We start from the raw sequence: 16,226 nt of genomic DNA on the forward strand, positions 1-16,226 counted from the left end.
AGGCACAATGCCTGCAAATTCGATTACCGACTTGAAACAGTCTCTGCCCGCTGACGAGTGGGCCAACACATTCCTTGTTTGCGTGTTCCTTTTGTCGCGGTCAACCTTCTTGCATGTATTGGTTATCATTGCCTTTGCGACTGACCTTCCTTACATGATAGCGGTTTTCTTTCTGGAATGAATAAGTGTGGCTTTGCTCGATGATTGACTGGCTCATTGCACTTGCATTGCCGCTGTTTGCAAACAGAGACCCTACTTACATTCGTTTGGGTTAATGGTCTGTCTGATTCTTGCATAACTCACTATGCATGTTTTTGGTTTGTGTCAAGGAAGCGGTTTGTGTGCGTGTGCTAGCGATGCTCAATATCTCTCGTCACAGTTGTATGAAGCAGGAAAAGTTTTCCCTTTCACATCCCTCGAGGCCATCACTCTCGGACGAAGATCATCTGATAAGATCTCCAAAGGATCTCCCATCCACCTCGATCTCCCGTATGAGGTTGCGGTCCCCACCAGCTTGCGAACAATATAACCTCACCTTGACGCTGTTGGTTGCCTTCTGTTGTGCCTGCGCCAGAGCGGCCAGCCGCTGTCTTCTCCGTTCCTCCATGATGAAAGCCCACCGGATGCGCACATCCTCGACTCGCCTCTGCCGACTCAGCCCCCGTCTTCTCCATAGCGCCACCTGTGACGCCATCAGCTGGTTCGCATCGTCGGGCCAGGCGCCCAGTCTCTGGGTCCGCGGCAGCGCCATTGTCGGACTCGAGGATGGGTAGTAAGGCTGATAGGGATTGGAGGCGTAATACCCTCCGAAACTCTTCCCAGCAGCCCCGCCGCCCCCTTTCCCACTGATCCCATCGCGCCAATCCATCATCCTTGTTTCGAGTTGCTCCAGGTCGATCTGTCCCGAGTCCACCGCGTGCAACCGCCCTTTCCAGCCTTTCAACTCATAGACATCCCTCCCATCCCGGCAGATACTCAACACTCCCCGGCGCAGCATGTAGTGCACATGGATATGGTAGTCCGCACGATATCTCGCGACAGCGACATCCTGATTACCGCTCTCATCGTCTGAGTCGAGGAGATACTGTGCAATTAGAGCTTCATACAGATGGCTCTGTGCGGAGATGGACGAGGGCGGCGTGGACGGCGGCGTGAGCTCCGTGTAGCTGATGTAGCGTTGCTGTTGCTGTTCATGTCCGTGAGCAGAGTACTGGGAGTGCTGAGCAGCATGCCGGCCCTCCGCGTTGATGCCTTCAAGAGCCATCTCGTCCTTTTCCTGATTGTCCGATGAAGGTTCCCGCAAAGGAGGTACCTCATCTGGCGCAAGGTCGGCATCTTTGTCCGATGTGGATTGGAACGGGATGGCGCGAGACGGGTCATAACGCCCGGATTCGATGTCGACGCGAAAGGTGGATACGGGGATGCGGGTGATGGTGGTGCAGCTGCTGCAGATTAGGGCTTCGCGGAGCGCGGATGTCTGATTTGCCAGGCGTTAGTACATGTGCGGATCGAGATTAGGCCGGGAAGGGTGGAAAGTGGGTGGGTACCATCTCTTCTTCTGTTGACGATGTTGTGGCTGGTTTGGCTGCCGAGCAGGGCATACTGGTCGCCGGCGGAGGCGATGGTGATGGTGTTGGGGGAAGCATATTTAGGTGTTGTGATTCGACGCCGTGGATGTGATGTGGTTGTAGGTACTGTAGATATTGATGTCACTGGAGTGTAAACACCCTGGCCGGTATATACCATGCAATACACTAATCAACTTGCTCTCGTCGAGCGAGACGCGGTTGGAATGAAATATGATGAACTGTTTGAGCTCGAATTCCAATCCTTGACGGGTATTTGGGGAGAAGTTGAATTGGAATTGGAGTTGGAAAGTCCGAGTTGCAATCTGTGGTTTTGTTGCACTCCTGAGGTATGTACTGGGATCTGACTCTGAATTGATTGATGGATGAATGAATGAATGAATATTGTTGATTCGTGGTGTTGGGTTAGTGTATACTGCACACTACCCATGTGTTAGGCTCTTTGTTGGTGAACCGATCAACAAGTTCTTTCACCTTTATTCTATGAATACTGTCTGGGGTTGTTTCATTCAGTGCTTCCTCGCAGTGCGGTTCATGGTTCATGGTTCAGGGGATGGTAGATTACTGTAACACTGTCATAGGCTGGTTGATCGCCCTTTGTGAATGGATGAGATTGAACAATCATAGATCCTGTAACTATGTAAATAGCGTAGGGATTGTATTGTACTTCAATCTATTCAGTAAACCAAGTGAAACAAAATTAGAGAGAATGAAAGAGAAAGAGAGCAGCGCAGGGCAGCGCAGCGCAGGGCAGAGCTCGGAGCTATTATTATCTACTCTTCTACTGTCATCGTTGCCTTCATCATCCGCATCCTCGGTTATGTGGCAGTTCCCTGGTCTGGTAACTCCTTGAGTCAGTTGAGTCCACGATAGAGTCATCCTCCATTCTCAGCTGCAGGGCTATCGTCATTGGGGGAGGACGGGGGCGGTTCCTCTGATGCTGTCGGCTGCCAGATTCAAAGGGGGAGGTCATGCTGTCGCTTGTTGGGGGATGGATGGGCACATGATGTGACGCGGTCGGCTGGCACTTGGGGAATGTCGGAGTGGGTTCTGGGTCGGTGTTTTGGAGGCGGGGGTGAGGTAAGCGGGGTTGATCAGAAGTGCTCTTTTGAAGTGTTCTATTGACTACTTGGGGACTTTGAGTAAGGTTTGTGCCAGTTCAGTTGAATATGATGTTCCTGATGTTATGTTATGTCATAGGGGTTGGTGTTTCGGAGGATTTTCACCTGCCGAGGATGGTTGATCATATCATGTTAAGCACTGGATACAGTGGGGTTTATATATCTATGCGTCTCTAGATTTACTTTTACTAACAGGCTAAGCCTACAATATTAAGTATTCTTAAATGATGATCATTGGTGGTCTATTGTTACTGCTGGGTAGCAGCCTCTGTGTTACTATAAAGAGTGCAGTAGGATTCTTCTAAGAAACATATATTCCGCACCAGACAATATACTTAGAGATTGTATTCTCCTTGATACTACGACGAATAGGATGCAAAGCCATTGTGCTCTTGTCCTCATGAAGCAGCATAGTCTGTTGTTCGGTCCCTATAGCAGATGGTAGCTCAACTAGTATCGAGTCCAACGATCAGGAACTTGAAATAGAGATAGTAGATATCCCTCTCCTCCAAGACATCTCAACATCATGACTCCACAATCTTCTCTCCCGCTCCTAACGACCCTCAATGGAACAGAATCATCCTCCATCCAGCTCCAGCTCCAGCACAAGCTCCATCCCTCTCTTCCCAGCAACCTGCCTCATCCTCTCCTTCATCTTCTGCCTCTACCGCCTCCGAGCCTCCATTGCTACCTGCTATCGTCATTTCCGACGACAACACAACCATTACACGCCACTCGCACCCGAAGATCGGTACGTCACTCATCCCTATACAGAGTATACGGATTATATCCATTCCAGCCCGACTTCACGACAACCAGACTACTACAGACCCAGCTACCAAAACACCTAGCTAATTCCACACTCACCCCACAATCACAGAACCCCCCCACCTCCCACCTCCTCATTATCATCCGTGTTATCATCTCCCGCAGCCCTCTCCTTTGCCCAGGAAGCAGTCGCAATTCCAGCTACCCCGTTGAGCAAGTACTTCGATCCGCAGACTAATCTACTTTACGACTATGTGCTTGAGCGGAGGGTCTCCCCGTCTTTGCCGGTGTGGGAGGACGAGGTGAAGATGAAGCAAGGGTGGGAGGGGGATGAAGAAGCAGCAGGCGAAGAAGAAGAAGGGGGATTAGGGCAGGCTGGGGATAGTGATGGCACTGGCACTGGCATTGACCACCCCCCAGAGATCGGGATGAAGTGGTTTGATGGCCTGGTTGAGCGCGTGGTGAGGTACTATGAGGGGTTGGTTTGGGGGTAAATCATCTCAAATCGATGTCATTGTTGGTTGGCTGGGGGGAAAGGGGGGAGAAGTGTACTTATGATTTGAAGAGTCGACTTTTGCTTCTTGATATGTACTCCGTACTACTGTCCACTTCTCTGGCAATTGGTGACACTGGTCGGAAATGGGGGTTGAGGGGGACAGGGTTATGTCTGTTGACTCATGGTAACTTGATCTTAGTTGACTGCCATCGTGCTAGTCAAGTTATTGAACTGATTTTCATGTGTGATGCCCAGGCGGGATTGAATCAAGGGATTACTGGGATAGTTACGGAAGATAGTCCAGCCCCTCGCCCACGCCGAACAAGCGGTGTGAGATCTTATCTCACTATTACCAGTGTTTTGCAACGATTCGCGGCTGGGATTCATGGACTTAATGCAGCCACGGATGCACGGTTTCGTGGCAGATGTTTTGGGTATGTGATGAGTAGACTTGATACGGCGCCCCTATCTGCGAAGATCTTCTGGTGGTGGGATGTGTTATCACCTACTAAGTTACGGGGACTATGGCGGCGGGAAGGACCTTGCGACGGGACCAAGCGGACATTCTTCGTCTGTCGAGCGAGTCTTTTCTATGCAAAGGTCAAGGTTGACATGGAGGTCAGATCACCCCGAAAATATGAAGCGTCTAATTAGTAGCATGATTCAAGTCTAAATACAATATGCAGAGGTTTTGAAACTTCTCACGGAGCGCAGTACCCGCCATCCACCACGATGTCTGCACCGGTCGTATAACTCGAGGCATCCGAGGCCAGGTACAGATACGCCCCCTTCAACTCCTCCGGCAGACCCTCTCGACCCATGGGGATCTTATCCCGCCAGATATTCTTGGTCTCGGCGGGCACGAAGTTGGATAGCTCGGTCGCGATGTAGCCCGGAGAGACACTGTTGGCCCGAGCGAATCTGACCCATTCGACGGCCAGGGATTTGCCTTTTTCAGGTGTGTATTAGTGACAGGCTATTCGGACAACCAGGAGGAGGTCAAAAAAAAAAGGCACTGAAAGCAGGGAAAGCACGTACAGAGATGAATGACACCGGCTTTAGCGGCATTGTACGCCGCCTGCATCTGCGGGAAATTGACAATATGTCCGCTCATCGAGGCGGTCGCCACAAAGCTGCCATAAGTGAAATTCTCCAGCTTGTTGCCAAAGAAATCCGTCCCCTGCTCCTTCTGGCGGCGCCAGTGGCTGGCCGCCGCCCGGGCACAGTAGAAGGTCCCGTTCAGGTCGGCGCCCACCACGTGCTCGTAGTGCTCCAGCGGCGCATCCACCATCGGCCCTTTGATCCACGCGACTCCCGCGTTGGCGATAAACACGTCCAGGCGTCCGTTGAAGTCTTGGACCACCTGGTCGACGGCTGCTTGCACGGCCTGCGGATCGGTGATCTGCACTTTATAGGCCTTGGCTGGTTGTAGAGTTAGTTCGGTTGAATCAGTCAGAGGAAGGTGGGGAAAAACCGGGGCAACTGACTCTGGACTCCATACTTCTCGGCGATCTGTGCAGCGCTCTCGGAGGCCTTCTCGTTGGTGTTCCACCAGATGGCCACGTTGGCGCCAGCTTCGGCCAGACCCTGGGCTACGGCAAAGCCGATGCCGGCGGTGGCGCCGGTGACAATGGCGGTTTTGCCTTTGAGAGAGAACATCTGCATGAGGCTGGGATGGGCAGGCGGGGTGGTGTTCTCGTGGACGAAGAGTCCATTCTGAACGGGATTGGCAGCCATTGGCAAGGGAGTGTGAGATGAGAGAGTGCGTAGTAAGAAGAGATATAGTAGACGAATACTAGTAAGCGAGGAGAGATCGAGTAGGGAGCCGTCCCAGACAGTTTAAAAGTTAAAGCTGAGATGCAGCGAGCTCTAGCGGAGGGAGTTGTAGGTTTATATGTGTCGACCAGAGCTAAGATGATATACAAAAACCACTAGTCACCATCATGACTCCGCCATTCGAAATGGAGTTAACAGCTACTAGTAAGAGCCCACTCAGGAGCCGATGGATCCAGTTTGAGACAGACTGATTTGCTGTACCCTTCGAGTCGTTCACTCTGTTGGACCGAGGTGCAGCATCCCACTTGGACTACGCACTGATCACCACTCGGGATACCAGTCACCGCTATGCCCTCCCCGGCCTTCGGACAGACACTGCGACAACGAGACAAGAAGATGTTGGAGTGTATCGGCCTTGGCGTGGCTCGAGATAGAGCTCAGGTGTATACCACCGCGAGACAGGAGAGCAGTTTGACGGATCAGACTCGATAGTTAGCGTGGGGAATCATGCCGACTCCGGGTGGAGAGGAGATGCGTATGCACAGTCCCTTACTAGTACTGTGTAGGCAAACTCCGCCGGGAAGTTGAAGATGACCGGCTCCGGCGGACACCATCTTCTGCAATGAGTGCATAGTCAGTCTCATCGCCGCCCGAAATTCTCCCGTGCTCCATCATGATATGATGATTTCTTGTTGTGATGTGATGTGATGGGAGGAAATCTGGGGCCCAGTTGGCGGGGAAGAACCAATTCTCCGCTGCCGCCTCTCCCTGCGCCGACAGTTGCGGGCCGCTTGCTGTTTAGGGAAAGTCAGTCAACATCCCGTCCCGATTGGAGGTGGACTCTGGACGACTACAACTTCAACTTACAGGAATAGAACAACACCACTTACAAACTGACAACACAATTTCATCTCTTCCACCCTGTCAACTGTTGCTCATTCCGGTGCTTGTCACTCCAGAAAGCCCAACCACACATATGGTCGCATCTTTCACTGTCTCAGTGCGCAATGGAAGCTCACATTGCCAGCCGAATCATGAACGACCCTCCAAAGTGGATACTTACGCATCAGGATGCACCCCTTCCGAGCTCATCTTGTGAAGTGGACTTCACCAGAACATGGAGACTAACCAGATAGCATGCTGTACGAAATCAAAAAACAAAGAAATGATTGATAACGTACTTGCAGCACTCAGAAAACCCCCCCCTCGACTAACCAGAGCAAGGTCCCGAAACGGCGTGAGCCACCAATTTCTCAATGCACCCTCGCTGGCACAGCAGATAGAAAGATTCCACAAGCAGAAGTAGCTGAATCGTCCTCTGCGAATAACATGTCCTGTCGTGTCCGCATGTTTGCTTAGGACCGACAAATTTCCCAATCTTGCTACATTCCGCGCGATCCGACTGCTATGCTCTACACATTCTTCTACCTCATCGGGGAGATCATAACAAAGAGTCTCTTCCCTGCCTCTCAATTCTTCCCCTCCTTATCCAACATGCTTCCTGTCTGTTCTTTCACCCGGTTTTGGCCTCTTCGTGGCTTGTAGTTCCCTGTCTTGTCGGGTGCTTCACTCTGCTCAACCTCCTCTCAGCATCATTTTCGCCCTGACTGGACAGAAAGCCGTCGACATTGCAAAGAGGTGCGAATAAGAGCTTCAGATTCGGTCCTTTGAATGGGTTAAGCGTTCTGAGACGCTCACAAAACCAGGGTCGGTCGGGTCGAGTCAGGAGAAAGCAGGAGAGGAGCAGCCATGCCGCCACTGACCACCGTCATTGCGATAGCCGTCAGCTGTTCGGTTCTCTTCATCGTCGCTGCAGTCGTCGGAACAGTCATCTGGGTTAGAGTCCGGCATGATCGCTTGTCCCTCGCGGTGGCAAATGCCAAACACGGTCAGTTTGGCTTGCAGCACTACCAGGCGGAGACGTTGACCGAACTCTCCCGGGAAGAGGGCACGGCACTTCGACAATATGGCCAACTTCCATACGGCAAACCATCGGAGTGGGGAGTGCTGTCGTCTCGGGAAAGTCTACCTACATCGCCGGGAGATTCAGAGTCATCCTCCCCTCGGAATGAAAAGGCGCGTCGGCCAATGTCTCGTTCCCTGTCGACTCGTTCTGCGCGAGTCTCAAAGGGCTTGCTAGGACCGCAACACCTCAGCTCTCTGTCTCCACTAACGGAGAGGTCCGAGAAACGTTACTCCTCGTCTCCTGTGGTAACCTGTGTGAACGAGCGCTTATCGAACTCCGCCGTCGATGGGGCGGTGGAATTGCCTACCGAGACGACGCCAAGGCACACCCCGGAAAGAGAAGAGGAATATCCGCGCGCCGAGCTTACTATGCGTCCAATCTCGGCGGGCGCATGGCCCTTGATGCATTCACGGGAACGCTCTGGAAGTCTGTACCCCGTCTTGGAGGACAACCCTGTAGGGATCAATCCGCCCTTTACCCGAGTCCGGAATGGAAGCATCACGGCTCAGACAGCCGGGACAATGCCAGAGCAGCCAGTACCCCCTCCACCGTGCGCCTACCCTCCGAACCGCTTTCGCCTGTCAAAGAATGACTCCATTTGTTTCTCTTCCTTGAGCTTGGAAACAGCAGACAGCTCCATCCTCGACGAGAGCCGACGGACGTCAACGAACATCGACAGCGACTTTACATCTCCCGCCTTACCCCCTTGCCCTACGTTCGCCCCGTTTGATGCCAACGATGTTGGGCGGCTGGAATTCGACAGGCGCAGCTTCGTCGCACCGAGCTCAGTCGTCCCCGCTCCATTCGTGTTTCCTCCCACATCCTCCGCCGTTTGGGAAGGACAGAGGATTGAGTCAGGACGAACTTCTCCACGTCGTAGCCTGACGGCGCGGAGCCCGACATCGATGGAAAGGACTAGCCCACCACCACGACGTAGTGAGTCCGTTTCCGTCGGACATTCGCGCCGTGAGTCAGCGGTGAGTGTCAAGCCGCTGGACCTAATTAGTACGCCTCTTCTCAATGCCGCTGGGTGCAATGCGGGCTTGCTGCCCTATTTTAGTCAAATGCAGCGGAGCCCAGTGCACGCGGACCAGCGAAGGAGCAACGATCCTTTCTACGTCGGGCCGGCTGCCAATACCGGCCAGGCTGCCTCTAGAAACAGGCTCTCCGGCACGGCGTCACAGGAGTCTTCTTTGCAGTCGCTGAGCAGCCATGGGAAGCCACCACTTGCATCTGCCATGAAGAGTGGGAATAGCTTGCGAAAAGGCCACCGGCGCCAGAACTGCGTGCGAATCTCAATTCACCCGCCAGTCACCTTCAATGGACCAGTGTTCTCTCCGACCGCCGAGGAGCCAGAAGACGTCGAGGAAATCGACTTCCGTCGTTCTCAGGTATCTGAACTGTCAGCCTCCAATGTATCACTGCAGTCGAATGTCTCCGGCAATTCAGCGGGCAAGAAAATCCAGCAATCTCAGCACAATGATCGCCTGCGAGTAATGGATGTTTCGGAAGACCGTCAAAGCTCACGCAAAGGGACCCCAAAGAAGCGCAGACATGCTCGAGGCGACTCAACAGATAGCATGCTGAGTATGATAAATGCTGAGAATTCTCTGCCAGAAATCGTCACTACATTGCCAATCCCCAAGATTGAAACCAGCTTGCTCAACACCCCTTCTCCCGAGACGGCGAATAACCCTGCTTGGTTGATGTCCAGCCATGCCAGTTCCCCATCTGCCTATGAAAACATGTCTAGTCCAGGCAGCCCTCGTCGCTCGGCCGTGAAAGGGCCGCGCAATCAGCCGGGTCGGCAGATGCGCAACAGCTACCGTCCTTCGCAGCCTTTGGAGGACAATGCGAAACTGTCGTTACGGACTACCTCTCGCCCTCCCCAGATGCGCAAGGACCCGGCACGGAAACCATCAGATCCAGCCCAGCGGTCGAGACCTGCTGCCGACCAAGCAATGCCACGGAACCAAGGCCCGGCCGGTCAGTCTCCCTATCCGCCTGGCACAAAACCACCACCCACGCAATCGCTGCGACACCATCGACCTCAAAATCGTCCTCCGCCCCCATCAAGTAATCCCAAGTCTCCGGTCATGCAGACAGGGGGCATTGTCTCCATCTGGGAAGACGGGCCGCTGGAGCTCAAAGCGCCGCCCAAATCGACCGTCTCTTTGGTCAAGGAAATCCCCGATGTCCCCGACGTGCCGGCAGGAAAGCCTGTGGAACGAACGAAGAGTCAAGGCCCTGGTGACCGATCACCCTCCAAGTCCAGCACCAGCCGGTCCAAACCGGAACCGAAGACCCCAACCAGACGGGCAGTTGGCTTGGGCATTGGTGCTGCCACCCCGGCCAGTTTGTATGATGGCGACGGTTTCTTGAAGGAGTAGCCAGCAAGGCAACACTCCGAGAATAAAATAATGTTTCTGGTAATTGTTTCAGGTCTTGGATCGGGTTTGCTTAGCGTGTCGGGTGTTTTCTTGATATCCACTGTCACGAGTAGCCGTAGGTAGGATAACTATGTAATACGAGTTGAGCAGTACAGCCAATGCATGATGGGAGCCGTTGCAATCTGATGATATGGATTCGTGATCTCTAGTCTATAGGAAAGTGAGGCGTCGACCATTTCAGTCTGTTCTTCTCCACTTGGTCTCTTCACTTTCTCCCTCTCCATCGACATCACCATCCTGTTGTCCATCTTCGCCATCCTCCCTCTGCCTCACCGTCCCAGCGCCGGGCCCCAAGGGCAAACTCGGCTCCTGGCCGCCACCGATCCAATTCCCCTCTTCATCGAAGAACTCATGCATATTCTCCGCCGTGATCCACCCGGAACTCCCATCCATCGGCGGAGGCAAGCCGCCCTCCCCATTGCCCATGGCAATCAACCCCGCCTGCAGCAGGGCACTGTCGCCGCCCTCCTCTCCCTCATCATACTCATCATCATCATCATCCTCCTCATCCCCGGGCTCCACCGGATCCGGATGCAGATTCGAGCACGCAGACACAGCAGCGTAGAGCGCCTGCGTCGGGGTCTGGGTTTCCTCTGTCGTCTCCGTCTCCATCTCCATCTCCGTATCCGCCTCACCCTCCACCTTTTCTGCCTGTGACTGTTGCACGCCACCCAACGGCACAAGCGTCATAATCGTACACTCTTCCTCATCATCCGAGAATCCTCCACTAGGTGGGGCGGCGATTTGCATGTAGAGACCTTGGTGCTCCTCTTGTTGTTGTTCTTGTTGTTCCTGGGCCTGCGCGGCTGTGGAGTCAGGAAGCCGCAGCCGTTGAATAGCGTGCAGAGAGATCGAGGGGTATGGGATGGCCAGCCCGGCGTTCTTAGAGGGGGAGTAGAGGAGGAATTTGCTTTTCGGGGAGAGAGTTCTTCTGTTAGTTTGAAGGTGCTTGTACTGCATTTTGTGCTTGGTTCGAAGGGTCGGTAGGTAGGTAGATAGGTAGGTAGAGCGGGGGATGACATACTCGGAAGTAACCCAGACGCTGATGCCGTCGAGGGCTAGTTCTTTGGCTTCTACTTCTGCTTCGGTGGTTAGGGCTGTAGGAGAGGCATTGTGGTTGGCATTGTCATTGTCATTGCCGTTTGTGGTGGGGGTTGGTTCGAGGGATGGGTGCAGGGCGCGCAGGGTCGGGTGGGCGAGGAGGTCGCGCTCGAGCAAAACGAGTTTGCAGTTGTCGCGGTGGTAGTGGAGGATTGGGGGGCCCGTGTGGAAGGAGCTTGGAGTGCGCGATTGATGCTCAGCCAGCGGGGTGAAGATTGTGGTGTTGGGGGGTGTAGTTAGGGGTTCCATTTTGCGATTTTGCGATCTGGGGGTTGAGGTTTGTGGAAAGAGAGGGAGGGGGGAATGGGCGAGACCGTGAGGGAGATTAGAAGAGGAGGAGGAGGTGAAGAGAAAATACGACCCCGGTTCACGGTAGATGATGGGTAGGAGTTTGGGTCGGCGGGGAGCTGAGCTGAGCTTTTCCGCGCAGCTTTGCCTGGGACCAGCCGGCGGACGGAACTAACTTATATGATTTACTGGATGCGGGCGCTCTTGCGCGGCTGAATACTTTGTCTAGATGCGCTAATCGGTGAAGTGATTCATTTTAGCTGTCTATAGAAGGTCTGTTTTGATTTAAGCTTCACTTTCTGACTGTCACTGAGTAGCCCGATGGTCTGTCGTGGTGGTCCGTATACTCTGGGAAAGGCCAAAGAACAGCCCTTGGCTTTCTCGTTATTTCCCATACCAGAAGCTACAGGACATGTCCCTTTCAATCAAGCTTCATGACGCGCAGCTTATCGTATGGTGTATGGTGCATGTTGCATTGTCGTTCTGAGCCTGTGCAGATTTGACGGCATGTTGTTGCAAAGCATCAAGCCGTCTGCCGCGCTTGTCGTCCAGCAAGGGCACTCTGCATGCCCCGACAACCTAAAACCGCCCAGACCAGAGCGCAGATTCCGAAGGCAATAGAGTTCTCTTTCGTCGATAAGCTCGTCTTCATCAAAGTTCGTGTCACGATAAGCAAGTGTCCTCATTTCACATTCAGCCCCCCAAACGCCCGGTCGAGCTCCTCTCCCTCGTCGCGCGGCACCATCGATGGCAAGGCAGCCGCCCCCGGATCCGTAGCCGACAGACTATCCAACAAGCTCGACCGCGCTTCTTCGTGGGTTCCTGCCCCGGCCGCGTTGACCGGCCGGAGGAGTTTCTCCTCCCGGTCCAGCCACCCAGGCGCCACTCGTCGCTTTTCGGCCAGGTCGCGCTGCACGATCGATTCTTCCCAGTCGCGGATCGCCTTCTCGGCGTCGCTGCGGGCCTTGTTCAGATGCTGCTCGAGGGCGTTGCACGAGGCGAGGATCTCCTCCGGGGTGGCAGCGTGCTCCCCGCTCGAGGAGACTACGTAGCGGGTCTTATGGTCGGGGTTACTGGGATCGACGGTGACGGACGGAGGGATGGTAGACGGGACCGACTTGTAGGTGTAGGGAAGGGTGACGGTGGTGGGCAGGTTGATGAATGGGGAGACGGTCAAGGGAACTTGGGCGAGGAGTGGATGGGGGCCTGGGCCGAGGTCAGAGAGCTGGAGGAGGTCGTGATGAAAAAAGAGAGGTCACTTACGGTAGGATTCATACATACTTGGTGGCAGCTGTGAATTTCGTGATTGAGAGTCAGAGTTAATGTCAGAGTCAGTGTTTCCAATGAGATGAGATCAGCGGAAGTGCTTCTGCTCAGGTAACTTATAGTTAAGCAGTGAAGCCGTTCGGGATAATTGCAAGTTCCCCGCCTTGATGGAGACAATTGATTACAGGGACCGTCACAGTGAACGCAGTAAGTAACGCTAACCCCCAATTGCGGCTGAAACTTACCCGTCATTACCGTTTGTTGGGTCTGACGTCGAATTGCAGCTGAATTGATTCCAATAATTCTATCGGAGTATCTTCTTAAACATCCATCCATTCATCATCATCATCATCATCCTCCTCCTCAATTTCCAAGAGAAGCACACGAGAATAGTACAGGCCCGGTTTCATCTCGTCTGACAGCCTGCTCGTCTATGGTATAATTACCCCTCGTCTTCCTTCTCCTGTCCCTTATCTATCCATTTTCGATTTGTGTATTGTCTGAGATCCTCCGACTAGTCAAGGCCAAGTGACCCTCTTGTCTCTCTCTTCTCCTATTATTCTCTGGCCAGGCCTTGGATTCCCACGTAACTTAACTCCCCATCTGATATAAGATCGTTAGATCCTTAAAAATCTTTCTGCTTTAGTGCCCACTAAATCTTCCGCCCCCCCCCTCTCTTCTCCTCCTCCTCCTCCATCCTGACCCTGTTATCGGGTTTCTTTTCTCCACCTTCTGTGAATTTCTCTTGTAGCTCGATCTTGCCACCAGTTCTTCGTCTTGTCACTTTGTCTCGGCTGGGAAATCCCCCATCCCGCGCTTAATTCCCCCCACCAACAACTGGCCTCCGCGCTGTTGCCCTTCCCCTTTTCCCCTCTTCTCTTTTCATCCTCTGGGGCACAACGTGCTTGCGATTCTTCCTGGTTCAAGATTTAATCTCCCCTGTACCTTGAGCTCTTTGCCCACCATGGATCGCAATATTGCGCGTGCGGTGACGGAGAAAAAGCCGGTCCCGGAGATCGACTTCACATTACATGTTATGGAGGATGGCTCTCAGGTGTCCACCCTTGAGCGAGTTATCAAAGGTTCGTCGTCAGCTCACTCACAATTTTTCCGGGGGGAAGGAGGGGAGAGCTGGGGCGGGTTCTCACGCAAGTATCTAAACTAATCGCGTGACGACAAATTAGAGGTGCAAGCGCCGGCGTTGAACACCCCGTCGGACGATCAGTTCTGGTCTCCTGAAGACCCTTCTAAGCCCAACCTTCAGTTCCTCAAACAGCACTTTTACCGGGAAGGTCGTCTCACGGAAGACCAGGCGCTATGGATCATACAGGCTGGAACGCAGCTGCTGCGGGCCGAGCCCAACCTCTTGGAGATGGATGCGCCCATCACCGTGTGCGGTGACGTCCACGGACAATATTACGATCTCATGAAGCTTTTCGAAGTCGGTGGCGACCCATCCGAGACCCGCTATCTCTTCCTCGGTGATTATGTGGACCGAGGATACTTCAGTATTGAGGTTCGTGCCCCGCCTGTCACCGTTGTCAGCCGCTTCAGTCTGACTGTCAATAGTGTGTGCTCTACCTCTGGGCCTTGAAGATCTGGTATCCGAACACTCTCTGGCTACTGCGGGGTAACCACGAATGTAGACATTTGACGGACTACTTCACCTTCAAGCTGGAATGTAAGCACAAGTACAGCGAGCGCATCTATGAGGCCTGTATTGAGTCCTTCTGTTCGTTGCCGCTGGCGGCGGTTATGAACAAGCAATTCTTGTGCATTCACGGGGGTCTGAGCCCCGAGCTGCATACTTTGGAAGATATCAAGGCGGTATGTATATCCTCCTGGCTATGTGATGAGCCACTAGCTGATGCAGTCTCAGATCGACCGTTTCAGAGAACCTCCGACCCACGGCCTCATGTGTGACATCCTTTGGGCCGATCCTTTGGAAGAGTTTGGACAGGAGAAGACCGGAGACTACTTCATTCACAATAGCGTGCGAGGTTGCTCGTACTTCTTCTCGTACCCTGCAGCTTGCGCTTTCCTCGAGAAGAACAATCTTCTTTCCATCATTCGCGCGCATGAGGCTCAAGATGCCGGCTATCGCATGTACCGCAAGACTCGGACAACGGGCTTCCCTAGTGTCATGACCATTTTCAGCGCACCGAACTACTTGGACGTTTACAACAACAAAGCCGCCGTGTTGAAGTACGAGAACAACGTCATGAACATCCGCCAGTTCAACTGCACTCCCCACCCGTACTGGCTGCCCAACTTCATGGATGTTTTTACTTGGTCCCTTCCTTTCGTGGGTGAGAAGATCACGGACATGTTGATCGCAATTCTCAACACCTGCTCCAAGGAGGAGCTTGAAGAGGAAACCCCCACATCGGTATCCCCTACCGCTCCCTCGTCACCTCCGACAGCGCAGATGGATACGGAGAGTAGCGAGTTCAAGCGTCGCGCAATCAAGAACAAGATCTTGGCCATTGGCCGTCTGTCGCGTGTCTTCCAGGTACTACGTGAAGAGTCCGAGCGGGTTACTGAGCTCAAGACCGCAGCTGGTGGTCGTCTTCCGGCGGGTACCTTAATGTTGGGTGCGGAGGGTATCAAGCAGGCCATCACAAACTTTGAAGATGCCCGTAAGGTCGATCTGCAAAACGAGAGGCTGCCTCCTTCTCAAGAAGAGGTCATTCGACGCAGTGAAGAAGATCGACGCATTGCCCTAGAGCGGGCTCAACATGAGGCCGACAATGACGCTGGGCTGGCCACGGTAGCCCGGAGAATTAGCATGTGAGTTTGTCATGTTCCAGTAGTCGAATAGCAGGTTCTAATCCACATAGGTCGGCCGGCTCGGGTAAGACTCGTCGACAGCGAGACGCTGCTGCGGTCTCACGGGAGGCATGAGTGTCGGACGAGGTGTTTTGATGGGAAGCGTATACGGACAGATATCCTTACTTGCAAGTCTAGGCACGCAGCTCCTTCATCCGTGTATTGAACAAACTCAATTCACCGGGCGAGTGAGCTTGCCCCGCGACAACCACTTTGGATGGGAGGGCGGATCGCACCAGTGGCAAGCACTGCGTCAAAGGCCGGGATTGGATGACGGGGGATAAATCATGTAATTTCTGCACACAAGCAGTTCTAGGCGTCCGTGACGTCCGAACTATATGAGTTGATGAATTGATACACCATGAATTCTGCTGTCCCTCCACCTTCAAGTAGTTGTTGCACCATGTGGTACTGAATGAGAAGTATAGACAAAAGTAGTGTATGACTGTTTGCGTATTTACCTCCTCTAGGACTGTAGAAAGTAGAACTTATACACAGCCGGGATGGTGCTTGGTACCTTGCATCATGTGGAGGAAGTTATCCGACCGGCCCGCCAAGACCAACTTCAGATGCCTTGCG

At 53.4% G+C, this 16,226-nt stretch overlaps 7 protein-coding genes across 7 annotated transcripts; 3 read left to right on the plus strand and 4 right to left on the minus strand.

The window, feature by feature from the left end:
- Positions 1–145: 145 nt before the first annotated feature.
- On the minus strand, positions 146–1,985 carry BP01DRAFT_353160 (uncharacterized protein). The gene is made up of 2 exons (XM_025574110.1): positions 1,548–1,985; positions 146–1,477 (listed from the first exon to the last, which is right to left on the minus strand). The coding sequence occupies exons 1-2, from the start codon at positions 1,548–1,550 to the stop codon at positions 443–445; spliced, it is 1,038 nt and encodes a 345-aa protein (XP_025434842.1). The 5' UTR covers positions 1,551–1,985; the 3' UTR covers positions 146–442.
- Positions 1,986–3,174: 1,189 nt separating this feature from the next.
- On the plus strand, positions 3,175–3,969 carry BP01DRAFT_388697 (uncharacterized protein; the record flags this gene model as incomplete). Its single annotated transcript, XM_025577859.1, has 2 exons — positions 3,175–3,458; positions 3,588–3,969. The coding sequence occupies exons 1-2, from the start codon at positions 3,274–3,276 to the stop codon at positions 3,967–3,969; spliced, it is 567 nt and encodes a 188-aa protein (XP_025434843.1). The 5' UTR covers positions 3,175–3,273.
- A 703-nt stretch (positions 3,970–4,672) lies between these two features.
- Positions 4,673–5,708, minus strand: BP01DRAFT_288802 (putative carbonyl reductase; the record flags this gene model as incomplete). Its single annotated transcript, XM_025571551.1, has 3 exons — positions 4,673–4,920; positions 5,010–5,393; positions 5,459–5,708. 3 exons carry the CDS (start codon positions 5,706–5,708, stop codon positions 4,673–4,675), a joined length of 882 nt encoding a protein of 293 aa, XP_025434844.1.
- A 1,423-nt stretch (positions 5,709–7,131) lies between these two features.
- BP01DRAFT_403500 (uncharacterized protein) lies at positions 7,132–10,195 on the plus strand. The gene has a single exon (XM_025578682.1). It carries the CDS (start codon positions 7,497–7,499, stop codon positions 10,101–10,103), a length of 2,607 nt encoding a protein of 868 aa, XP_025434845.1. The 5' UTR covers positions 7,132–7,496; the 3' UTR covers positions 10,104–10,195.
- A 105-nt stretch (positions 10,196–10,300) lies between these two features.
- On the minus strand, positions 10,301–11,637 carry BP01DRAFT_311511 (uncharacterized protein). The gene is made up of 2 exons (XM_025572455.1): positions 11,188–11,637; positions 10,301–11,073 (listed from the first exon to the last, which is right to left on the minus strand). The coding sequence occupies exons 1-2, from the start codon at positions 11,511–11,513 to the stop codon at positions 10,341–10,343; spliced, it is 1,059 nt and encodes a 352-aa protein (XP_025434846.1). The 5' UTR covers positions 11,514–11,637; the 3' UTR covers positions 10,301–10,340.
- A 164-nt stretch (positions 11,638–11,801) lies between these two features.
- Positions 11,802–12,971, minus strand: BP01DRAFT_332942 (uncharacterized protein). The gene is made up of 2 exons (XM_025573113.1): positions 12,816–12,971; positions 11,802–12,758 (listed from the first exon to the last, which is right to left on the minus strand). Exons 1-2 carry the CDS (start codon positions 12,829–12,831, stop codon positions 12,235–12,237), a joined length of 540 nt encoding a protein of 179 aa, XP_025434847.1. The 5' UTR covers positions 12,832–12,971; the 3' UTR covers positions 11,802–12,234.
- A 550-nt stretch (positions 12,972–13,521) lies between these two features.
- BP01DRAFT_114370 (serine/threonine-protein phosphatase 2B catalytic subunit) lies at positions 13,522–15,752 on the plus strand. Its single transcript, XM_025570343.1, has 5 exons — positions 13,522–13,900; positions 14,003–14,334; positions 14,388–14,645; positions 14,698–15,608; positions 15,659–15,752. The coding sequence occupies exons 1-5, from the start codon at positions 13,783–13,785 to the stop codon at positions 15,720–15,722; spliced, it is 1,683 nt and encodes a 560-aa protein (XP_025434848.1). The 5' UTR covers positions 13,522–13,782; the 3' UTR covers positions 15,723–15,752.
- The last annotated feature ends 474 nt before the right edge of the window (positions 15,753–16,226 follow it).

Source organism: Aspergillus saccharolyticus, assembly GCF_003184585.1.
Source record: "Aspergillus saccharolyticus JOP 1030-1 unplaced genomic scaffold BP01scaffold_3, whole genome shotgun sequence".
NCBI lineage: Eukaryota > Fungi > Ascomycota > Eurotiomycetes > Eurotiales > Aspergillaceae > Aspergillus > Aspergillus saccharolyticus.

Coding starts and splice junctions, on each gene's coding strand:
- BP01DRAFT_403500 (XM_025578682.1), top strand. CDS start 7,497: ATGCCGCCACTGACCACCGTCATTGCGATAGCCGTCAGCTGTTCGGTT.
- BP01DRAFT_311511 (XM_025572455.1), bottom strand. CDS start 11,513: ATGGAACCCCTAACTACACCCCCCAACACCACAATCTTCACCCCGCTG. Junction 11,074..11,187: donor AGCGTCTGGGTTACTTCCGA/GTATGTCATCCC, acceptor CTCCCCGAAAAG/CAAATTCCTCCTCTACTCCC.
- BP01DRAFT_114370 (XM_025570343.1), top strand. CDS start 13,783: ATGGATCGCAATATTGCGCGTGCGGTGACGGAGAAAAAGCCGGTCCCG. Junction 14,335..14,387: donor GAGGATACTTCAGTATTGAG/GTTCGTGCCCCG, acceptor GACTGTCAATAG/TGTGTGCTCTACCTCTGGGC. Junction 14,646..14,697: donor CTTTGGAAGATATCAAGGCG/GTATGTATATCC, acceptor ATGCAGTCTCAG/ATCGACCGTTTCAGAGAACC.